The sequence below is a fragment of the Oncorhynchus masou genome, chromosome 22 (genome assembly GCF_036934945.1).
Source record: "Oncorhynchus masou masou isolate Uvic2021 chromosome 22, UVic_Omas_1.1, whole genome shotgun sequence".
In the NCBI taxonomy this organism is placed as follows: domain Eukaryota; kingdom Metazoa; phylum Chordata; class Actinopteri; order Salmoniformes; family Salmonidae; genus Oncorhynchus; species Oncorhynchus masou.
This window is the reverse complement of record NC_088233.1, coordinates 40,554,726-40,577,026: the sequence shown is the minus strand read 5'-3', so window position 1 is coordinate 40,577,026 and position 22,301 is coordinate 40,554,726. Positions and strand designations below refer to the sequence as shown.

The 22,301-nt window shown below is 41.1% G+C and overlaps 1 protein-coding gene and 1 long non-coding RNA gene across 2 annotated transcripts in view; both read right to left on the bottom strand.

Annotated features, from left to right (window-relative positions):
• LOC135509499 (low-density lipoprotein receptor-related protein 5-like) overlaps nt 1–8,241 on the bottom strand; it is a 64,250-nt gene extending 56,009 nt beyond the window's left edge. Inside the window, exons 1-3 of the mRNA XM_064930219.1 lie at nt 8,006–8,241; nt 2,389–2,583; nt 1,920–2,136 (exon numbers count right to left, since the gene is read on the bottom strand). Of these exons, the coding sequence (XP_064786291.1) occupies nt 1,920–2,136; nt 2,389–2,583; nt 8,006–8,090 (497 nt within the window). The 5' untranslated portion in view covers nt 8,091–8,241. The remainder of the gene's footprint in view (nt 1–1,919; nt 2,137–2,388; nt 2,584–8,005) is intronic.
• Nucleotides 8,242–11,959: 3,718 nt separating this feature from the next.
• LOC135509498 (uncharacterized) lies at nt 11,960–21,993 on the bottom strand. Its single transcript, XR_010450938.1, has 4 exons — nt 21,809–21,993; nt 18,937–19,172; nt 12,956–13,081; nt 11,960–12,755 (listed from the first exon to the last, which is right to left on the bottom strand). It is a non-coding gene; the product is annotated as an uncharacterized LOC135509498 (long non-coding RNA).
• Nucleotides 21,994–22,301: the final 308 nt, after the last annotated feature.

Here is a 22,301-nt window from a genome sequence, read left to right as displayed (position 1 = left end):
TCAACAGTTTAGTGTGTGAATCAAGAATGGTCCAAAGGTCCAGGAATGGGAGGGTCATAATGTTTGGTATACTTCTGTAACATTAGGGATAGCTCCATGTTCCCAGAGCCCCCCTGACGCGCATTAGTCAGGATGATGTGAATTCCTTAACTCTAGGCCCTGTGAGAGCAGAGCACCTTGTGGGTTTCAGTTGCATTCTAAACCCCCGCCCCCAAAATGGATATACTGTATGAGCAACTAACTCTCAGACATCACGTTCCAACAAGAGCCAATAAAAGCAAAGATCTTTCTTAAATTCCATGTCTTTTGATAGGAAAAGTCTGACTTGTAGATTTGTGCCAGAATGGATCGCCTACGTGTCAGGGACCCATTAGCTGATTAGAATGTAACACTGTGCACCAACTGACACGGTGAACAGCCACAAAACAGCATTCCTTTGTCCAGCCGGGTAGAAAATACAATTAAGGCGTCAGGAAACGGGAGTTTGGAGAAGCCCGATTATTCATTCATTTAGCATGTGGTACGACAGCAAGCATGTCACCCACCATCGGAAACTCTTAAACCTAATGCCAGCAGGGAGACCAAGCGTGAACACCCCCCTCCCCAGAGACCTAACATATTAGTTTGCCAATGGTGCCAAACTCAGCTAGCACATTTTTCACAATTAAGAGCTTCCCTGCTCCTATACCTCCATTAGAATTAAGTTATTGGTTGAACAAAGAGCATGAAGAACAATGGCTGTGCTGTCTAGGAATTAAACTCTTAGCCTCATGAGGGCAAAGCAAGGACAGAAGGGAAAAGCAACACATGTCAACTCGCATTTGAGACACATTCAAGACAGCCTATTATGCATAAATGGTTATTAGGTATACGCATAATTGATAGTATTTGTGAAATACAAAAGTTAAATCTAGAGTTGCTTCTAAACTAATAATCAACGTAATGAAATGAGTATCAACATGGGACATAAATGGCACCTCTAAATAATGATGTCATATTAGGTGATGTGGTTGAGAACGGCCTTCCACCCGGCACCACATCACAGTAAGTAAACGTTGTGCAAATCTAAATATATGTTAGCTTAAATACACAATCCACCAGCACTAGCTGAACTAGGCTATAACTGGATCCTGGCCTACCAAGGACTGAACACCTTCCCTCTCTCCCGGGCCCCACTATTCCACCCAAACAAAACACTACTGAAGGCGGCAGGAGCTATACTCAAAAGGAGAGATCTCAAAACAGAAAGACTGCAAGAACCTAAAAATGGCTAATGTATTGTGTTTTTATGCTTCAAGATGATCAAATGTCTTTCAGAGAAAGAATTCAACAAGCTAATAACTCAAATCTTACTTGGTTTATCGTACAGTATTTCAGTGATATATGCATTTGAACTGTATGAAGCCAACTTTGTACGGAGAGTTAAACTCTTGACACCATAATCTGTTTTAGTTTTTATATCGCTATGCTAAAGAGTTAAAAATATATTATTTAAAAAAAACAGGTTATTGGGGTTTAAAGTCCAAATGTTAATAAACCATACACATTCAAAAATAGCACCGAATTGCACTAAATCCATCAACTAAAAAGGTATTCCTGCATTAATTTCCACTGACTGAGGTGGAATTTCACTGACTCAACAATGCTAACAACGGATACACAACCTTAGTCCCTGACATAGAATTAGAAACAGTGCCCTATGAGAGAAAAGGGGTCAACTCCAGAGGATCTACGCAACACAACAGGAAACAGACCCAACTGAAAAGGTTTTCCACCCTCGCTCTTCAACCAACGGATGCATGTATGAACCAGAAATACTCATTGAGGGAAGGGGAGGCTAGTGCGGATACATGACCCAGGAACCCACCCTGAACCATGTCCCAGTCAGGGGAGAGAACGAGGTCAGGCCAGAGACTCACCGGTGGGCTGGGTTCAGGGCGATGGCCCGGGGCTGGTCCAGGTCTAACCAGAAGAGCACTTTCCGAGAGGTGCCATCCAGGTTGGCTACTTCAATGCGGTTGGTCTCCGAGTCGGTCCAGTATAGTTTACGGCCCAACCAATCACAAGCCAGTCCGTCGGGGGAGTCGAGGCCCGACACGACAACAGTCTGCCCTGTCCCCATGGCCTCTTTCACAGCTGGAAACAAATGCCAATATTTCAGTGGGAACACTTAGGTCTACACTTATCAACATCCCTCCATTAATAGTGACATTCTTGTGCGATTAGCTAGATTTAGCTTAGGTTGTATCTTTTTTCCAGTTCATCTATGCTTTGCAGAATACATTAAATGTTTAATTATATTTGCAACCAACTTAAAAACAACACATTTACAAATGGAAGCCAACACAACATAAGTCCCTAACTGGCATGCGGCGCTGTAACGCTTACAGTGGGTGGACTGATTGTAGTAGGTTTGCTTGATGGCCTCCTCGCTGACGTCGGTCCAGAAGATGAGTCCTTCAGAGTAGAGGAAGTCCACGGCAGCAGCATCCTCCAGATCACTGACCACCACCGCCGACTCCGGCCTCCCCACCTCCACCAGCCTCACATCCCGCCGGTTGGCAAACAGCAGCAAGGGGGATCCTGAGGAAAATTATTTATTTTTTTTTAATTTTAAATAAGGTACACAGCCATTACACCCTACTCTCATTTAGGTTGAAATGTGACGAAGAGAAGCCCATGACCTTTCATGTTAGTTATGTTTAGAATCAAGTTGCATATTCCACATGGAGAGTGAAAGCCAATAGCAAAAGCTGGATTGCATAATGTGCCACCCAGTAAGCAAGTGGTGACTCAGTGACTGCTGATTGGGATGGGGGCATTGGATGCATACACACAGACTGATGTCATCACTGGCAGAAAGCACTGACAATGCTTGCGGAGAGGAGAGAGGTAGCCTAGTGGTTAGAGCATTGGGCCAGTAACAAAAAGGTTGCTGGATTAAATCCCAGCGACGACAAGGTAAAAATATGTTGTTCTGTCCCTGAACAAGGCAGTTAACCCACTGTTCCCCGGGAGGCCGTCACTATAAATAAGAATTTGTTCTTAACTGAACTGCCTAGTTAAATAAAGGTTCAATTAAAAAAAAAATGAAATAAAAAGATGCCACCGTCAGCAATGTTTTACGTACAAAGTTGTCAAAACATGTTCCAACTTTCTCTTGTTTAACCTTCAGTCCAAACCTGTAGGCCTAACCGACTTTATAGACCATGTTGGAGCTGTTGTGAAGCTGCTGTGGACATCAGCTTGTTGCTGCTAAGGAGAACTTCCTCCCCCTGAACAAGATTAAAACCCAGACTAACCACAATTTACTGCCCGTCTACACATCCTCAGAACACAACTCCTCATTATTGACTACAAAAGGGCTGTGAGGCAAATGAACTGAGATGAGCTACACATTTAACTGTGATGGGAGACCTCATACATTAGTTTACCCCATCCTCCCTATATCTAGGCCTATATGTCCAACATAACCTTCCTTAGACCATGATTTTATGTGCACATGTTAGACAGTGAGAAATACAGAAGATGGCTATCACACTGGTACTAGTGGAGAAATAAAGATGGAGAAGAAGCTTTAAAGCCACGGCCTAATTCTCCCATAAGGCCATGTGCGTCTCTTTCTTTCTCTGAATCACAAGGTTCATAGGTCAATAGAGTTGTGACCTGGAGGGGAACAGAGGACCTGGAGAGGAACAGAACACCATCACTGCCTAAAGGTACGGAGAACTCGGCTACAAAAATGCCACAATCAGAGAAAGTCTCTCGAAACTAGGCCTCGTCAACATGTGGCAAACAACAAGTAGACTACATACTTATTATGAGATCTCAAGGATGTAGCTTGGAAGTAAGTGGCCGTGTGTATTGGACATTGGAGTGTTGAAAACAAATACGCCCCATTGGTAATCCAAAGGCATTCCTAAAAAGATAGCAGAATGTGGAGGCCCAGAGAGAGAGCGAGGGACCACCGAAAGCCATCAGGGAGGATTCTTGACACCTCAGCCCCCAGTGGATACATAACAGTGGGGATTACAAAACTCAACAGCTGCACTTTTTATGAGATCTGAGCAGAGGCCTGTCCACTCCACATGCTGCAAAGCAGTCGCTCTAGGTCTCTGCCCCAAATGCACAATCCCAAGAGGCAGGGCCAGAAGCCAGTCTACCAAACAATGCCAGCTCTTTCCTAAACATCCATGACTGGCTCCCAGGCACGATCCTTCACTGACAAGAATGTGGTTCCTTATTTGCCTATCATCATGGTCAAGTGGCTCCAACAGTTGGATTATCAAGCCAGCTAATACAGACATAGAAACGAACAGCCTATAGACCACATTTTCATTTGGGGCTGTAGCTATAAGGATATAGTTTAACAACCTTGAAAAATATCTTGCCGGTGAGGCAATCAGCAACTCTATACACTGGAAGGCTAGTGTAGAGCAAAATGGCTGACCCTAAACAAAAACACTATAGTGCTAGTCCCTGTTCAGGTCCATCTTCAAAGCTTATGTTTCTGTCCCCCCTCGACAGTATTTAATTTTCTTTCTCAGCAACACTCAATGAAGAACTTTCCATCTGTATAAAACAGCAGGAGGAACCTGGAAACTTCCTTGAAAACGCACAATGAAAGCTCTGGCACTCAGGAGAAATGCACTCTCCGAAGATGGGCCCACCGTGAAGAGAGAAATTAAGTCTGGGTATATAAAAATATAGGGTTCAGAAACTTAAATGCACTATGCCTCTCATGAATTTTACACTTAAAGCTTTGAAAAAAGATGGCTCAAAATGGGAGGAAAGTACAGCTAGTCAGATAGTAAGTAGCCTACCTGAATAAGAAACTCAATTCTGCTCAAGGGCACACAGCTTGGGATACGATGCATACAAGAGTCTGCGCTGTTTTACTTTTGCACAGGGTCCAAAAAACCTAAACCTATTTCTTAGTAAGTCTAACTAAGTCAATAGCTGCCCTGCCATTTCTCTCTGCCAGTTCAAATGACTTATCAACATTGCATCATACCAGCTTTTCCAGTCAGTCATTTGAAAAGGGGGTGAGTTAGGAACACCTGGATCATTTGTGGAAGAGGGAGCACAAAGGAACAGCTGAGGAGTCTGAGCTTGTCACCAGGATTAGCTGGCCCTCCACTGGGAGGAGAGACAGGGGGTGACGGGAAGGGGGTGTCTACGAGCTTCAGAAGTGTCCTGAAAGGAAGGAAGGCAGAAAGCCTCCATTGCTCTAGCACTGTGCTCAGCTTGAGAAGTGATTCCCTCCCACTTATTTTCTTGTTCTGGTTGGGAGGAAGAACAGCTCCCTGGCTCCAAAGCCTTATCAGAGTGCCGTGCTGTGTGTGGTGTCCGAGGTTGTGAGGAAGAGTAGGTGTTAAGGAAAAGGGAGTGGGGGACCCATGGGGAATCTAGACTGCATGTTACAGTGTACAGACTTCAGCTAAACGTCCTCTCCGCATCCCCAGCTGAAATTAAACAAAAACCTACTCATATTTCAAAAACTGATGTGTGAAAAAGATTAAATCTATAGACTACATTCTTCACCCATGGAATGGAATAACATTCACGCCTCAAGTCGTGCAAATCTTCCCATACACTGCAGGGCTTTATTTTCACAGCAGAACAATTAGCCAAAACTGAGATCTATTGGAAAAATAGATCTGAAGGGATTGATTTACGATATGCAGTCACAAGAAAGCAACAGTTACTGAACATGGCCAAACTTAGTTTTTACATTTTAAACACTGAAGTGACTAAAGGGCTTAATCTTACCTTGGATGTATAATGTGAGCGTAATTTAAATGAACACAATCACACATAAAATAATGGGTTTATTTTTGATTGATACTAGTCAGAGGGTAATATAGGATTACAGTGCCTTCATAAAGTATTCACACCTCTTAGATTTAATTATAATCAACACAAAATATTATCATGGCAAAGTAGAAGACTCATGTTGGAAAGCAGACAACCAGGTTTTCCTCTAGGAATTTGCCTGCGCTCAGCTCCATTCAGTCTCTTTTTATACAAAAAAAACCCTCCCTAGTCCTTGCCGATAAAGAGCATATCCATAACATGATGCAGCCAACCCCATGCTTGAAAATATGAAGAGCTGTGCTCAATGTGTTGGATTTGCCCCAAACATAATGCTTTGCATTCAGGACAAAAGGTAATATCTTCGACACATTTTTTTGCAGTATTACTTTAGTGCAAAACAGGATGTATGTTTTGGAATATTTTTCAGTCAGTCACTTAGTTTAGTATAGTGAAGTAACTATAATGCTGTTGAATCCATCATCAGTTCTCCTATCACAGCCATTAATCTGTTTTAAAGTCACCATTGGCCTCATGGTGCAATCCCTGAGCAGCTTTCTTCCTCTCCGGCAACTGAAACAGGAAGGACGCCTGTATCTTTGTAGTGACTGCATCTATTGATACACCATCCAAAGTGTAATTAATAACTTCACCATGGTCAAAAGGATATTCAGTGTCTGCTTTATAAAAATACAACAAAACAAACACTTTACCCAACTACCAATAGGTGCACTTCTTTGCGAGGCATTGTAAAAGCACCCTGGTTTTTGTGATTGAATCTGCGTTTGAAATTCACATCTCGACTGAGGGACCTTTACAGGTAATTGTATGTGTGGGGTAAAGAGATGAGGTAGTCATTCAAAAATCATGTTAAACACTATTATTGCACAGTGTGAGTCTATGCAACTTATTATGTGACTTGTTGAGCACATTTTTACTCCAGAACATATTTAGGCTTGCCATTAGAAAAGGGATTGAATACTTTTGACTCAAGACATTAACGCTTTTAACTATAAACATAAATCTCAAAACAAATTCCACTTTGACATTGTGGGTTATTGTATGTAGATAAGTGGCACACAATCTGAATTTAATACATGTTCAATTCAGGCTGGAAAACAACAAAATGTGGGAAAAGTCCAGGGTCTGAAGGCACTGTATATGATAACTTGCCCAAATCAATGCTGGGGAAAAGGATTTTAAAAATTCAGTGGGCATTAATCTGCCATTTTCCATTTAAAAGAATGGCCATAAAACCCAAAAAGATACCCTTTCTACTTCTTTCAAACTCATATTGTGTACAATCATGCTAAACTGCATACAGAAATATTGTATTGATTTATTTCTAGGCATAGCCAGCCTATATTCGATAAAAGGTGAACTAATAACTGAATCTATATATATATTCCATTCAGCCCTTGTCAACCTATTGGAAACAGCTGGCTAATAACGTACACACTAAAAAAGAACATATTTAGAACTAAACCCACTTGTAGACTTTTAGAGATGTTTTTGTGTGATTTCTAGTATTTACAAAAATATTTAAGTACAATGGTCAAATGCATTTTGTTAAAGGTTTGACGATCCATCTTACAAAATATATGTTTGCCTATTCATTGGTTAAGGATTTTTTTGGGCACCTTCAGAAAAAAAAAACTGTCTCAACCATCTCATTGGGTATTTGTGGTTAGCTACTTCAAAAAGTTTTTGAAAAAAACTTTCTCGCACTTACAAGCAGAAAAATCAAGGACTCCCAAATGACACCCGACACCGGCGATCAATCGCAGTACATTGAGGCCTCGGAGTATAGGCTCTAAAATGAACTTTTGCAGTTCCCCTCAATAATGAAGTAAAGTTGCGCAGAATAACATGTCTAATTTCATATTTGGGGTTTTGAACGTTTCACTATTGCTGATACATTGTGAAAGCAAGAGACAGTTTCGGCTTGAGTGAACTCCTGCGATTGTCTTGCCACACAGTCAGTATCCAACTTGGAAAGAAAAGACTCAAACGTATAATATTTAAAAGAAAATACACGCCAAGACATGCTAGAGTCTATTAAACTCTAAAAATATAAACTTATGGCTACTATAACTACCGACCTCTAGCGAGATACATTCACATATCACGTAGCTATAGCCACATTGCTTCCCAGAACTTTGCAGAGTCCGAGCAGAAACACGCTACTTACCACGAACCAGAGAGAGCAAGCTGCTATAAAACAGTAATTCCACAAGGAGAACGTCCATTGCTAGTGGTCGTGGCTTTAATTCCATAACCCCGACTCCATTATTCGGGTTATTTGTGCAAAAGAAAGTTAAAAATCCGAGCTGGAGTCTTAATCGATACTTTTTATACTCTTGTTGGAAAGCTACTCCAGTCTGCCTTAATAGGCAGAGGCACTGACGAGAATGGAAACGGAAATTAGATGACGTCACTAGACATACAGTTACTTTATGCAGAGAGGAAGAGGCAAAGCGAGAGGAGTAACTGGGCACAATATCTATCTTCTCTAGCAGGTGGCGTTTTTTCCGCTCACCAAGCGAGGAGTTTTGGTATGGAGGTCAATGAATGCCGAATTTGGCTGACAAAAAAATGTAACGGCTTATTTGCAACGTGTGGCTTATTTGATCGAACATAAGTTTCGTAATGCGTAGTTTCTTACAATTGTACTGATATAAGTAGGACACTTGACATCCCGGCAACTTTGAGAAATAACACTTTATATCGGACTTATGTCTGTTGTTCACAAGCGTATCTGCCCTCTCATTGGCTAGAATGGTCCCACCTGATCTTGCCTCCCGACTGCCTTCCATTTTTGAAGACGTTTATTTTCATTGTTACAGTGTACACTGGAGTATCTGCTCCATGTAATGGATCATCTGTGATTTGTGCCAGGGGTGCCCAATTACATTCGGTTTCTTGATCCGCAGGTCGGGAGCCGACCAGGAACATAATTATAAATAATGTGTACTGCATATTGACCGCAAGAAGCGCAAACAGATATAGTACAAAACATAATAATTTCAAATCTTGATTACATTTGGATGTGATCACTATAATGCTACTCTATATATGCATGGGAATAATTGGGTACAAATTTCCTACATTAAAACCACTTTGAGCTCATTTCCTTTTCTTTGTAATTTCTTTGTAATGTAAAACTTGATTTTTTTTAAAATCACCTGACTGCTCCAATAAATATACTTCCATATCAAGCTACGTTTCTATAAAGTGTCCGTCAAATATCTTACTTCATATAAAGTAGCATACAAACGTAGCTTGTATAGAAACAATTGGTGTTTTTAGGCTTAGAATCAAAGATAATGTAGTAGATTTTTATGTGACAGTGAGAATAATTTTGACCTTTAAAATATATTGTGTAGGCTACAGTGGATGTCAAAACATCAGTGACAGTGAGTCCATCTTGGTCCAGTGCAGGATGATTTCTCTACAACATCTGCTCCTCAAGAAAAGTAGGCTATAGAAGGGTATACACTTCCTTACAGAAAATGGCCAGTAGGCTATACTGCATCAGCACAGAGGATATTTGGCATGAATAACCCTTTACTATTAGATTAACCTATATTATCTATCTCTATCAGTCTCCAAATGCCCATTGGACTTTGATTTGCTTAGCTGACACTGCACTTAGCCCATAATGTGTCTGAGGCCACAGAATGTAAACAAGGCATTTTGAACAAGGCACACGCACTTGGTCACTACTAGGTTACTTCTACCCATGTTCTCCATATTATATATAATGCAATAACAGAAAAGTACTTTTATGAGAAACCATTTGCTCTTCGCTCTTTCACAAGACTCCAGGCACTGCAAACAGGATTAGGCCATAGACCTGGCAGAAAAAGCACTCCTCTGGTTGAATGCTAAGGTTCTCCAACTGGCCTGAACTCGAAAGAGGGAAAGTAGAAGCATATGTCCCTCTCAGTGCGTGTGAGTGAGGCAGGAAACCATTCCCAGCCCAGAGAAATATGCTGCTTTTACAGTCACCTGCACCATATAGCCTGTGGCATTCCCTTTGATCCACTGGGCCCTATCCACAAATAAATACAAAATCTGCCTTTCCATTGGTCTTTGTTGCTTATAAATATTGGGTTTGCAGTAATATACCCACGCCTCAGTGTAACAAATACCCCTCACACAGTAATGAAGTCCATGAGGGACAGGCCCTCTCAAAACAAAAGGCTTATACAGGCATCATGTCAGTGAGCTTATCACTAAACCCCTAGCTACCAGCTTCTTACCAGGTATTCATATTGCAGATATTGCAGATGCATGTACTGGAGGCTCTGATTTCCTGAGCTCTATGGTTTTACAGTTACAGCGCAATACTGAGAACAAAACACCCACAACTAGAGCAAATAGAACATTCCCAAACACTGAAGAAAACCAAATATATGCATATTGGCAGCAATATATTGGGGTATGGCAGATACTGTAGTAACCAATTGTTAGTTATTTTTCTACTAAAAGCAATGTTCTTTGGCAGTGATGTTGCATGAGGCAAAAAGGCTGTTTTTTGGCCAAATATACTCAGAAACTGAGAAACTAGACCCTGTGTGGACCAGGACTTTCACTGGAAAACTGTGTGGAGAACGGGGATCAAGTCCACAGTAACGGTTGTTTGAACAAGAACTTTTAGAAAGCATTGGCATGAAGAGAGAAGTCAGCAGAGAAGCAAACGAGAAACATAACTTAACAACCTTTGGCACCTCAAGGCAGTTCTCTCCTAAATGTTACTCTAATGGAATCCATGTTCTCCCTTTTCAGCTTTTTCCCCCCTCAAAATAAATGCTGCCCTGGCGTGTGCTTTGTAAATGTGTCAGACCACCTCCACGCTCACTTTCTTCTCTGCCAATTCATTCCTAAGTCCAGACCTTCAAACCTTCGCTACAAAAACACACATTACATGTGCATCATTATTCCCAGGAAGCCATTACTGTTGTTACACCCCCAGCTGATTGATATGCCCTTCTAAAAACACTGAAACACAGCATATACACAGTCGTGCAGACATGTTAAGAGTCTTACAAGAGTTGAGAGAATTAAAGACTACTAATGCATCTCACTGAAGCGCTGATTAATCCTTACTGACATTACAGAACTTTTTTTTTGGGGGGGGGGGGGGGTGTTTGAAAGAAAAATCGATTTCATTCTTAAGTGTTTACTTTACTGGAAATAACATCTCATAGCACATTAGTAAGATTTAAATTGGCACATAACAGGCCTTCAGACCCGTTTCCAACCTTGACAGAAGTTCCTCCACATTGGAAAGTCTCTCTTGGTTATCATATAACCGTTCCTTCTTCTTCTTCGTCATGGAATGGAGTTCATAAATGGCTAGACAATTCCCTTGGCTTTAACGTTAATGTGCTTCAGTGCTACAGTGATCATTTTGGCCTTCAATCTTAATCCAAGGACAGGAATGGTAAACAAAGGAAACATGCAAGTTGTGAACAAAGGTAAATAGCATGAAAAAAAATGTACAAAAACGTACACAAAGCAATGGATACATACAAGTGAAAAAGTACAATAAATTAAATACCAGAGATGTAAATAAAGCTACAACAATAAACCTTTTCAGCCCCTTTTCCACAGAACTCAGAATGATATTCACCATTTTTTTTTAAACAGAACACTTAACAGTCTATGGCCATAATCCTATTGGTTTGAGGTGGAATACTAATCTGCATAGAAATGTTAGACATAAAAATATAGGACTAACAAACCAATGTGGTGATACAACAGCAGGGGCAACTTATATTTGAATAATCTCTGTATGCTGGAGTACCTTTAAGACAGAAATGTTACACAATACTAGGGAAAAGGCTGCTGCAACATTGACAATCTCTTAACTCATGTATGTTATTAACCCTTTCCGATAAAGAAAATGTAAAAATAGAAATAACCGAACCACGTTGAAATGTAAACACTCAACTATCACTTTTAAACACCTGAATCAGAATACATTCCATTGATGAGATAGTCCACCTGGTTGTAGTCTTTCCTCCTGTAACTCTTATAGGCTTGTGTGAGGAAGAGAACAACTGTAACTAGGAAGAAGAGGAGGCCAAACAACAGAACAGCCAATAGAGCGCTTGTGTCCACCAACTGGCGAGTCAGAATCTCGCCGGCAACAACATCTATAATGGCTCTGTTGGTGTCGTCGTCCAGCCTTTTTGTGCTGACCTCAGCAGTGGCGGTTGAAGGAACCATGGTATTTCCGGAGGTAGCTTGAGAGCTGGCGGCCTCCGGAATGGTTGGTGACGGCTTCTTCTCCTTATCTGTAGGCGTGTCTGCGGTGGTGGTTGTTTTTGGAGTGGTAGTTGACGGTAATGCTGTTGTTTTTATTGTGGTGGCAGTTGTTGGTATTGTTGTTTTGGTGGTAGTTGGTTGTGTTGTGGTGGTATTGGTAGTAGATGGCATTGCTGTTGTGGTGGTATTGGTAGTAGATGGCATTGCTGTTGTGGTGGTAGTAGTCATAGTGGTGGTTGCTGTGGTTTCTGATTCCGTTATTGTCATTATCTGTGTGATGGCTGGTGGAGTGATAACAGTAATAGATTCCAGCTTTACTGAAGTGGCTGTGGTTGTTACTGGACTTTGGACCTTTGACTTGTGGGATGTCTCAGATAGTGTAGTTGCTGTGTCATTCTCGGGAGCTGGCAAAGGTGCTGCATTCATGGTAGATGCAGTTAAGACATCAGGAGAGTCTCCAGCAGTTGGAGCCTGACCAGCATCGCTGTGCTGTGAGGTAGAGCCAGTCTCATTGAGGGCAGAGTTTTGTGTAGTTTGATTGGTATTATTACTGACTGTCAATTTATGCGCAGTAGAGTTCTTATGTTGGCTTTCTGACGGAGTTACGGAACTTGAAGACTGAGTGACATGTTTAGCGTCTCTCTTAAAAACACTGATGTCTGTTTCTGGGGGGCGGAAAAACAGATTTAAAATACTGTGACAAATGTAAAGGCATTACACGACATGCATTTCAATCACAAAGTTGATGGTTAATTTACAACCCTTGGAAACCAAAAGATTCAGTACCTAGATTAATCAACAAAAAATATTCATATTGGTAATAAGAAGCTAATAAACATTCTCCACCCAAGCATTGTGTACACACCTTGTTCCCTTATCAGGTCAGCGATGGCGATACTGCTACAGTTGGTGCAATTTGGACATGTCAAGAAAAAGCAGGTGGACTTCTCTTTCCAAAAGACAGCATGATCACATGTCATATTGAGTGAGCCTGTGGAATAAAACACACACAAAAAATGTAAACTTACATTCAGTCAAAATCATATCCAATATTAAGCCAGAAATTGTACCAGTCAAGTTGACACACCTATGAGTTTTGACTATTTTCTACATTGTAGAATAGTGAAGACATCAAAACTATGAAATAACACATATGGAATCATGTGGTGACCCAAAAAAATAAAAAAAAGTTAAACAAAACAAAAATGTATTTTATATTTGAGATTCATCAAAGTCGCCTTGACAGCTTTGCACACGCTTGACATTTTCTCAACCAGCATCATGAGGAATGCCTTTCCAACAGTCTCGAAGGAGCTTCCACATATGCTGAGCACCTGTTGGCTGCTTTTCCTTCACTCTGCGGTCCAACTCCTCCCAAACCATCTCAATTGGGTTGAGGTCGGGTGATTGTGGAGGCCAGGTCATCTGATGCAGCACTCCATCACGCTCCTTCTTGGTCAAATAGCCATTACATAGCCTGGAGGTGTGTTGGGTCATTGTCCCGTTGAAAAACAAATAATAGTGCAAACCAGATGGGATGGTGTATCGCTGCAGAACGCTGTGATAGCCATGCTGGTTAAGTGTGCCTTGAATTCTAAATAAATCACTGACAGTGTCACCAGCAAAGCACCCCCACACCTCCTCCTCCATGCTTCACGGTGGGAACCACACATGTGGAGATCATCCGTTCACCTACTCTTGAAATTGCTTCAATATATCGACATCATTGTCCTCCCTCATGATGCCATCTATTTTGTGAAGCGCATCAGTCCCTCCTGCAGCAAAGCACCCCCACAACATAATGCTGCCACCCCTTGCTTCACAGATTGCAAGCCTCTCCCTTTTTCCTCCAAAAACAACAATGGTCATTATGGCCAAACATTTCAATTTTTGTTTCTTCAGAGCAGAGGGCATTTCTCCAATAAGTATGATCTTCGCCCCCATGTGCAGTTGCAAACTGTGGTCTGGCTTTTTTAATGGTGGTTTTGGAGCAGTGGCTTCTTCCTTGCTGAGCAGCCTTTCGGGCTATGTCGATATAGGATTAGTTTTACTGTGAATATAGATACTTTTGTACCCATTTCCTCCAGCATCTTCACAAGGTCCTTTGCTGTTGTTCTGGAATTGATTTGCACTTTTCTCACCAAAGTACGCTCATCTCTAGGAGACAGAATGCGTCTCCTTCTTGAGCGGTATGATGGCCGCCTGGTCCCATGGTGTTTATACTTGCGTACTATTGTTTGTACAGATGAACCTGGTACCTTCAGGCATTTGGAAATTGCTCCTAAGGATGAACCAGACTAGTGAAGGTCAACAACAAAAAATTCTGATGATGTCTTGGCTGATTTCTTTTGTGCCTCTCATAGTCTGTTCTGGACTTGGGGACTGTGAAGAGACCTCTTGTGACATGTCTTGTGGGGTGTGCATGGGTGTCCGAGCTGTGAGCCAGTAGTTTAGACAGACAGCTCGGTGCATTCAACATGTCAATACCTCTCATAAATAAAAGTAGTGATGAAGTCAATCTCTCCTTGACTTTCAGCCAGGAGACATTGACATGCATATTATTAATATTAGCTCTCTGTGTACATCCAAGGGCCAGCCGTGCTGCCCTGTTCTGAGCCAATTGCAATTTTCTTAAGTGCTTTTTTGTGGCACCTGACCACACGACAGAACATTAGTCAAGGTGTGACAAAACTAGGGCCTGTGGGACCTGCCTTGTTGATGTCGTTAAGAAGGCATAGCATTGCATTATTAGACAGACTTGTCCCCATCTTTGCTACTACTGCATCAATATGCTTTAACCATGACAGTTTACAATCTAGGGTTACTCCAAGCAGTTCAGTCATATAAACTTACTAAATCTTGTAATAAATAATGTGGTAATTTAGCGAGTGTTTTGTTCCAAATACAATGCTTTAAGTTTTAGAAATATTTAGGGCTAACCTATTCCTTGCTACCTACTCTGAAACTAACTGCAGCTCTTTGTTGAGTGTTGCAGTCATTTCAGTCACTGTAGTAGCTGACATGTATAGTGTTGAGTCATCCGCATATATAGACACTCTGGCTTTACTCAAAGTCAGTGGCATGTCATTAGTAAAAATAAAAAAATAAAAAAGCAAGGGGCCTAAATAGCTACCCTGGGGAATTCCTGATTCTAACTAGATTATATTTGAGAGGCTCCCATTAAAGAACACCCTCTGTGTTCTGTTAGACAAGTAACTCTTTATCCACATCATAGCAGGGGATGTAAAGTCATAACACATATGTCTTTTCAGCAGCAGACTATGATCGATAATGTCCAAAGCTGCACTGAAGTCTAACAAGACAGCCCCCCCATAATTTTATCATCAATTTCTCTCCTTCCATCAGTCATTTGTGTAAGTGCTGTGCTTGTTTAGTGTCCTCCCCTATAAGCATACTGAAATTCTGTCGTCAATTTGTTTACTGTGAAATAGCATTGTATCTGGTTAAACAAGTTTTTTCCCAGAAGATAGTAAGGGTTGGAAACAGGCTGATTGGTCAGCTATTTGAGCCAGTAAAGGGGGCTTTACTATTTTTGGGTAGGGGAATTACTTTTGCTTCCCTCCAGGCCCGAGGGCACATTCTCTATAGTAGGCTTAAAAAGAAGATGTGGCAAATAGGAGTGGTAATATCATCTGCTATCATCCTCAGTAATTTTCTATCCAGATTGTCAGACCCTGGTGGCTTGTCATTGTTGATAAGACAATTTTCTCTTCACCTCTTCCTCACTGACTTTACAGAATGCAAAAGTACATTTCTTGTCATTCATAATTTGGTCCGATATACTTGGATGTGTACTGTCAGCGTTTGTTGCTGCCATGTCATCCCTACGTTTGCTTACCTTGCCAATGAAAAAGTCATAAAAGCAGTTTGCAATATCAGTGGGCTTTGTGATGAATGCCATCTGATTCAATGAATGAATTTTTGCCACCTAAATTTAATTGAAGGTGCCCCAAAGCTTTTACTATCATTCATTCTTTCATAGTGTAGTTTCGTCACATGGTTTCTCAATTTGCAGTACGTTTTCCAATCAGTTGGGCTGCCAGACTTAATTGCCATACCTTTTACCTGATCCCTCAACCATACAATTTTTCAATTCCTCATCAATACAAGGGGACTTAAAAGTGTACAGTAATTTTCTTAAATGGGTGCGTGCTAATTGGTAACTGGAATAAGTAGTTTCATAAGTGAGTCATGTGCAGCATCTGGTTGCTCCTCATCACACACCAGACCAGCAAATATTATTTACATCATCAACATATGAATCACTACAAAACTGGTAACTAACATACTTATCCTCTGCAACAGAGGTAACTCTGGGTCTTCCTTTCATGTGGCGGTTCTCATGAGAGCCAGTTTCATCATAGCGCTTGGTGGTTTTTGCAACTGCAATTGAAGAAACTTTCAAAGTTCTTCAAATGTTCCGTATTGACTGACCATGTCTTAAAGTAATGATGGACTTGTCATTCCTCTTTGCTTATTTAAGTTGTTCTTGCCATAATATGGACTTGGTCTTTTTACCAAATACAGCTATATTTTGTATACCAACCCTACTTTGACAACACAACTGATTGGCTCAAACGCATTAAGAAATTCCTTAATAAAAAATATATATATACAGTTGAAGTCAGAGGTTTACATACACCTTAGCCAAATACATTTAAACTCAGTATTTAACAATTCCTGACATTTAATCCTGGTAAAAAGTCCCTGGTTGATAGAAGGCCAGGAGTGTGCAAAGCTGTCATCAAGGCAAAGACTGGCTACTTTGAATCTCAATTATACTGTTTTGGTTACTACATGATTCCATTTGTATTATTTCATAGTTTTGATGTCTTCAGTATTATTCTACAATGTTGAAAATAGTCAATAAAAAGAAAAACCCTGGAATGAGTAAGCTTGTCTGAACTTTGGACTGGTACCGTATATTAACTCAAGACTGAGGAATGGAACATACCAAGAGCATAGTTATGCAGGCAACATAAATATAGCTGGTCAACAAATAACACTTCAGGAGTTATCCAAACATGTCTCCCCAAAAGTTGCCGCAAAAACCCCTGGGAATTCTTTTCAAAATGTTCACCACAGGGACTAAGGTTGTCAGCGTGGAATGAAATAAGAGTAGTACTGAAAAATAGAGTAAAAACAGTCTCAGCAACCACCGTCCGTGTTTATCAGGAGATCTGGGATCCATTACAGAAACAGATGGGAGAAAAACAGGCCTGTTTACGCCTCCTTTGATCCCTTCCAAACTCGTGTGCTGGAGCTATCCTCTCAGTTACACACCTCTGCATCAACATCCAGCCATGCACGCCTGATGGCTCTCTTCCCACTGCAGAGCAGACCTACTGATGAGGATAACAGGTGGGGAAAAGCAGAAGAGGGAGGCGGCCCTGGGCCTGCACAGAGGAGAGGAGCCGGCCCCACCGGGGAGTCAATGTGAGAGGAGGCAGAGCGAGTTGTGCGACCTCAAGTCTGTCTCCTCTCCTGCTTTATTTTAAAGCTGCTGCTAGGCGCCGAGGAATCAAAACTCCTTTGTGGTTAAAATCTTCAGGTAAAATGATGATCGAGCAAGAAGAGAGAGAAAAAAAGTTTGTCCTAGAGAGCCATTCCTGGTCAGTGATGGCAAACTGGAAGGCCAGATGCTTTGTGTTTTTAATGATTCCCCAGCTGTTCCAAATGGGACGGGAAAAGAGTGGGGAGTGTTGGAAGTTGAGGAAAGCAGGGAGAGGGGGTAAGAATATCAATGTTGCAGACGGCCCCTCACTCCCCTTCCTCTTAAGTTACTAGGGGGTCACCCTATGCTAGGGGCATGACGTGTCCCAAACATACAGGTCTCTAAGCTGGAATGCTAAATGATTATGTATTTATAGCTCTCTGTCATACCACACATTACATGCTTCCAGATGGTAATGGCGACCTTGTTTTCATGCCCTACTACTTTTCAAACCCACATTGCCTCTCGGAAACCCTGTCGCGTGTTTAGGGTGGATCATGTGGTGTAACTGGAAGAAGGCTGGGCCAGTTACAACTAACTCCTCCCATGGAGATAACTGCCTTTGGGTTATATGTAGCGATACTTCTTGCTGCACTACCTGAGTCTGGTCAGATTTATGCAGCAAATGCATTGTAAGATCTAATTTAAAGAAGAACCTGTCATGACAAAGGCTGCGTTTACACAGGCAGCCAAATTCTGATCTTTTTTCCCCATTAATTGGTCTTTTAAACAATAAGATCCAAAATAGATCTGATTTAAAGAGATGTGATTGACAAAATTAAAAAAAGACAAATTAGTGGAAAAAAATACATTGAATTTGGCTGTCTATGTAAATGCAGCCTTTACACTCATGGGGTAAGGCTCTCCAAAGCAGCGCCAGGCACATACACAACACAGCAAGGCCTAAGAATCTCTTTCATCTTAAATCTGAAACACATGGTTGCTTTGAAATTATATGTCCTTCAGTAGAAAGATGTGATTTGGGGGAAAAAAAATAACATTATGGCTACTCCCATATCGGCAGTGTTCCTGCTTTATCCAAGAGGTAAGCTTTGAGATGTAGGTAGGTAGATAGCATGCATGCATGCAGCTTATCTTTTTCTATAAGAGCTTCCTTCAGGTTATGAGTGACTAATGTTTATACGAGAAGTAGTCAGACATTGTATCAAACATTGGTGAGCTTTAGTGGACTGGTGTACATTCCACAACCAGAACATATTTGATATGTTTTCAGTCAAATAGAGTTGGAGCAAAGAAAGTATTTAGGTGTGTTTTCACTTTTCACCTGTGGCAACACACCTGATTTGATGATTTTCTGATTCAAAACTTACATGCTTCAGAGCAATGGGTTTGCTCTGTCATTGTCTGGCTGGCCACAATGCTGAACTGGCTGGCCACATGGGATGACAGACAAGGTAGCACCAGGAGCCCAAGGACAGGGGACAGGACGAGGAGAAGATGCAGGGTCATGGTGAAATGGTGGCACACACACTGGGCAAGGAGAGGAAGGTGGTGGACACGAGTCACAATGAAGGCAGGGGACACACCACCATCACAGCTCTAACATCTACAGGAGGGCACAGAAATGGAAAAAGGTCTTAAAGATATTTTCAGCTGTCATCATCCCATAGAATTGCATATAATTTACAGACATGTGTTTGCATTTTAATGTTGTACTTTTATCTTCCATAAAGCCATGGTTGATGGATCACTTCCATTTCAATTTTATTCAAGACACGCATTGCCATTAAAATAATGAATTGTGAAGTTTCACATTTGTAGCGAAAAAGACAAAAACATGTTTGATTCTGGCTCCAGGTAGCCAATGTCTGTGCCATGAGCTGTTTAGAGACCAATTGCAAGTTTGACTCATGAGCAGCATCTAGTGGGATTACTACAAAACATACAACTGTTTTAAAATTCTATCGCCTGTTACAAATTGATGATATAGTTCAAGTTTCATGTAACATCTGAGGATATGTATAATGATTTTTCGATCTAGCCTAGTTAACGAAGAATAGACAGAGGGATAGATGCTTGTAGCAGAACACATATTTCACCATTGTACTGGGCAGCGTAGTTATTTCTGATACCATCACAATTCTGATACCATAAATAGGCTATCATACACGTATATTTGGATACATCCATAACAATGAGCTAGTGATGAAGGCGCGATTTCACCTGGCATAGAAAATGTGCTCACTCGTCAAGACACTGTTGTTCAGAGGAGCTAGCTAACACAATCACTTCAAACTGAAGCTGGAAAGACTGCAAACTACCTGCACTTCATTTTGACTTATTTTATTTCTTTGTATATATACATTAAAATTATGCCAGTTGATTCATGATTGACTGGCTAAGAAACGCTGTCTGCTTGTCTGTCTCGATCATTACAGCAATACAAGGTTAATACAAATCTCCGCTGTTGAAAACTAAATGTTAGTCTAAAATAAAAGGTGATAATGTCGAGATGCTTTTTATAGTGGAGATCAAGTTTATAAATTGCCTGGCTGGGCTGATGAGACAGTGGATTGCGCAGTGAGATGGAACAGTAAAATGTCACTTTAACTCACAAATTTAGCCGGAGGTAATTTGTGGTATAGACACCGGCTGGAATGCGGTGTTGTATAAAATTCAGTTGTTCAACAATTCCGTGGCCCTCACAGCGGTTTTAGCATTCCAGAATATTGTTAAATCCTTGAGGACACTCACTGTTTATAGAGTAAGATGACAGTTGACTATTCTGTAATCATGTTATACAGTAGTAAGAAGCCAACCCAAATATCATACCATTGTCAAACACCCAGAAAAGGAACATGCATACATTCCACAAGAAACAAAATCTCTCACCATTGCTGTCCTCAAGATATAATGGTTACACCTTTTCAGACCTCTTGTTGGCTCTGCCCTAAATGTAAACACCACTTAGCTGAACAAATCGCCATAGTCCACTGCATGCGTGCCAACGTGGTGATCATGTGATGAACAGATTTCACTCCACTCTATTCTCCACCCAACTTTCATTGCACAAATGGACAGTTTACAGAGTAGTTAACTAGTTACATGTGTATGAAAAACACCAGGGATGTCTGGCTTTGTGTATTTATTACCAATGAGCATTGGCAATATGGATAAACCTTAACATCCCATCATCAAGCCACACTAGCTAACGATATTTGTTTTGTAGGAGATTTTCCAGTCATCTGATGATTCTCAGTAGCTATTCTATTTGAAGTATAAATAATAAATAGATACAAGTTTAAATATTAGAAATGTGTAAGCAGAATGAAGGCTGAAGTCCATGTGAGTGTACAAAGCTGGATCAACATCGAATTCGCCATTGGACATGTAAAAACAAAACGTAAGCAGAATCTGTGTAGATGAGGCAAGGTAAACTAACAAGACGTGACTGGTCTGGGCTATATCTGATCTGGTGAAGGCTACTGGACACACACGAGTTAATCACACAGACAACATCAACCTGAACTTGTAAAGACCTTTGGACAGGAACATTAGCTAAGGGGTATGCATGTCACACCCCCAATATAATATATGCCCCAATATCTGAACCAATAAGAGAATGGAAACTAAGTAAGATAACATGATTCGTAAAGTGGAGTGACAATGTTATGTAAGGGTAAAACTGTATAAAAGCCCAGCACTAAGAATGAGGCAGTTTTTCTATGGAATTGCTCAGCTTCTGTTACTTTTGTAATAAAGTCTAATTGAATTTACAAGCTCCTGTATCTGAGAAGTATTTGATCTAATCTTTTCTAGAAAAGTTTCCTGAACACTCAACAAACATCTGTCTTCAGACCTCTTCCACCAGTCATTTTGATAGCTGCTAACTTAGCTAGAAGCCAACAGTTAGGGAGTTAGCTATGAGCTAGCTAACAACATTGTGCTTCCTACAATTAACTTCACATTTGGCTGTAGCTACGTTACTGAAATTAAGAGACAGGTCCACTGTGTTACAATTCTGGTTCATCACACTAGCCTGCTTGCTAAATCGACAGCTAGCTGTCCATGTTGCTGATTGTGTAGCTAACAGGCCAGCGTTTCTAGACCGGCAACAGTTTGCAAATCAGGATAGATACCATCAAATCCAGCGTAGGTAGTCTAGCCACTACTCGCTACCTAGTTTTAACGTAGTAGCTAGCGGCCATCTAGCTAACGTTAGCCAAAGACCAACTCACTCACCCAGGCAGGAGGAGGCTAAATGCACAACTTTTAGCCAACTTCTGTTCTTGTAGCTAACACCGTAGTAGTTAACGATCTACGTATGGGCTAAAAATCTATGTCATGACACGCAGTCAAACACATCCTCCTTCCCAACACATACTATTTAGCTAGCCATTAACCTCATAGATGACAACAATGATAAAGAAATTTCACCGGATGTATAACTGTGAAGCATCCGCCTGGCGTCCCCTCACTACCAAATATGGCGGTGAGGGGAAGCCCAGTTGCCGGCAGTGGGAGAAGATGGAACGAGATGGAATTTTGGCCGACATTCTGCAAATGCTCTCATCGATGAAATATTTGATCACAATACAGTTTTCTGTTCCCAAAACTAAAATCTATTGCGAACAGAGTGGACTAAGTTTGGTAGACTATACCCTTTGCCAAAGTTTCCAAAAAATTACGTTGTTTATAGTAGGAGTGCAATGGCGAATTGACTTATTGCACACGC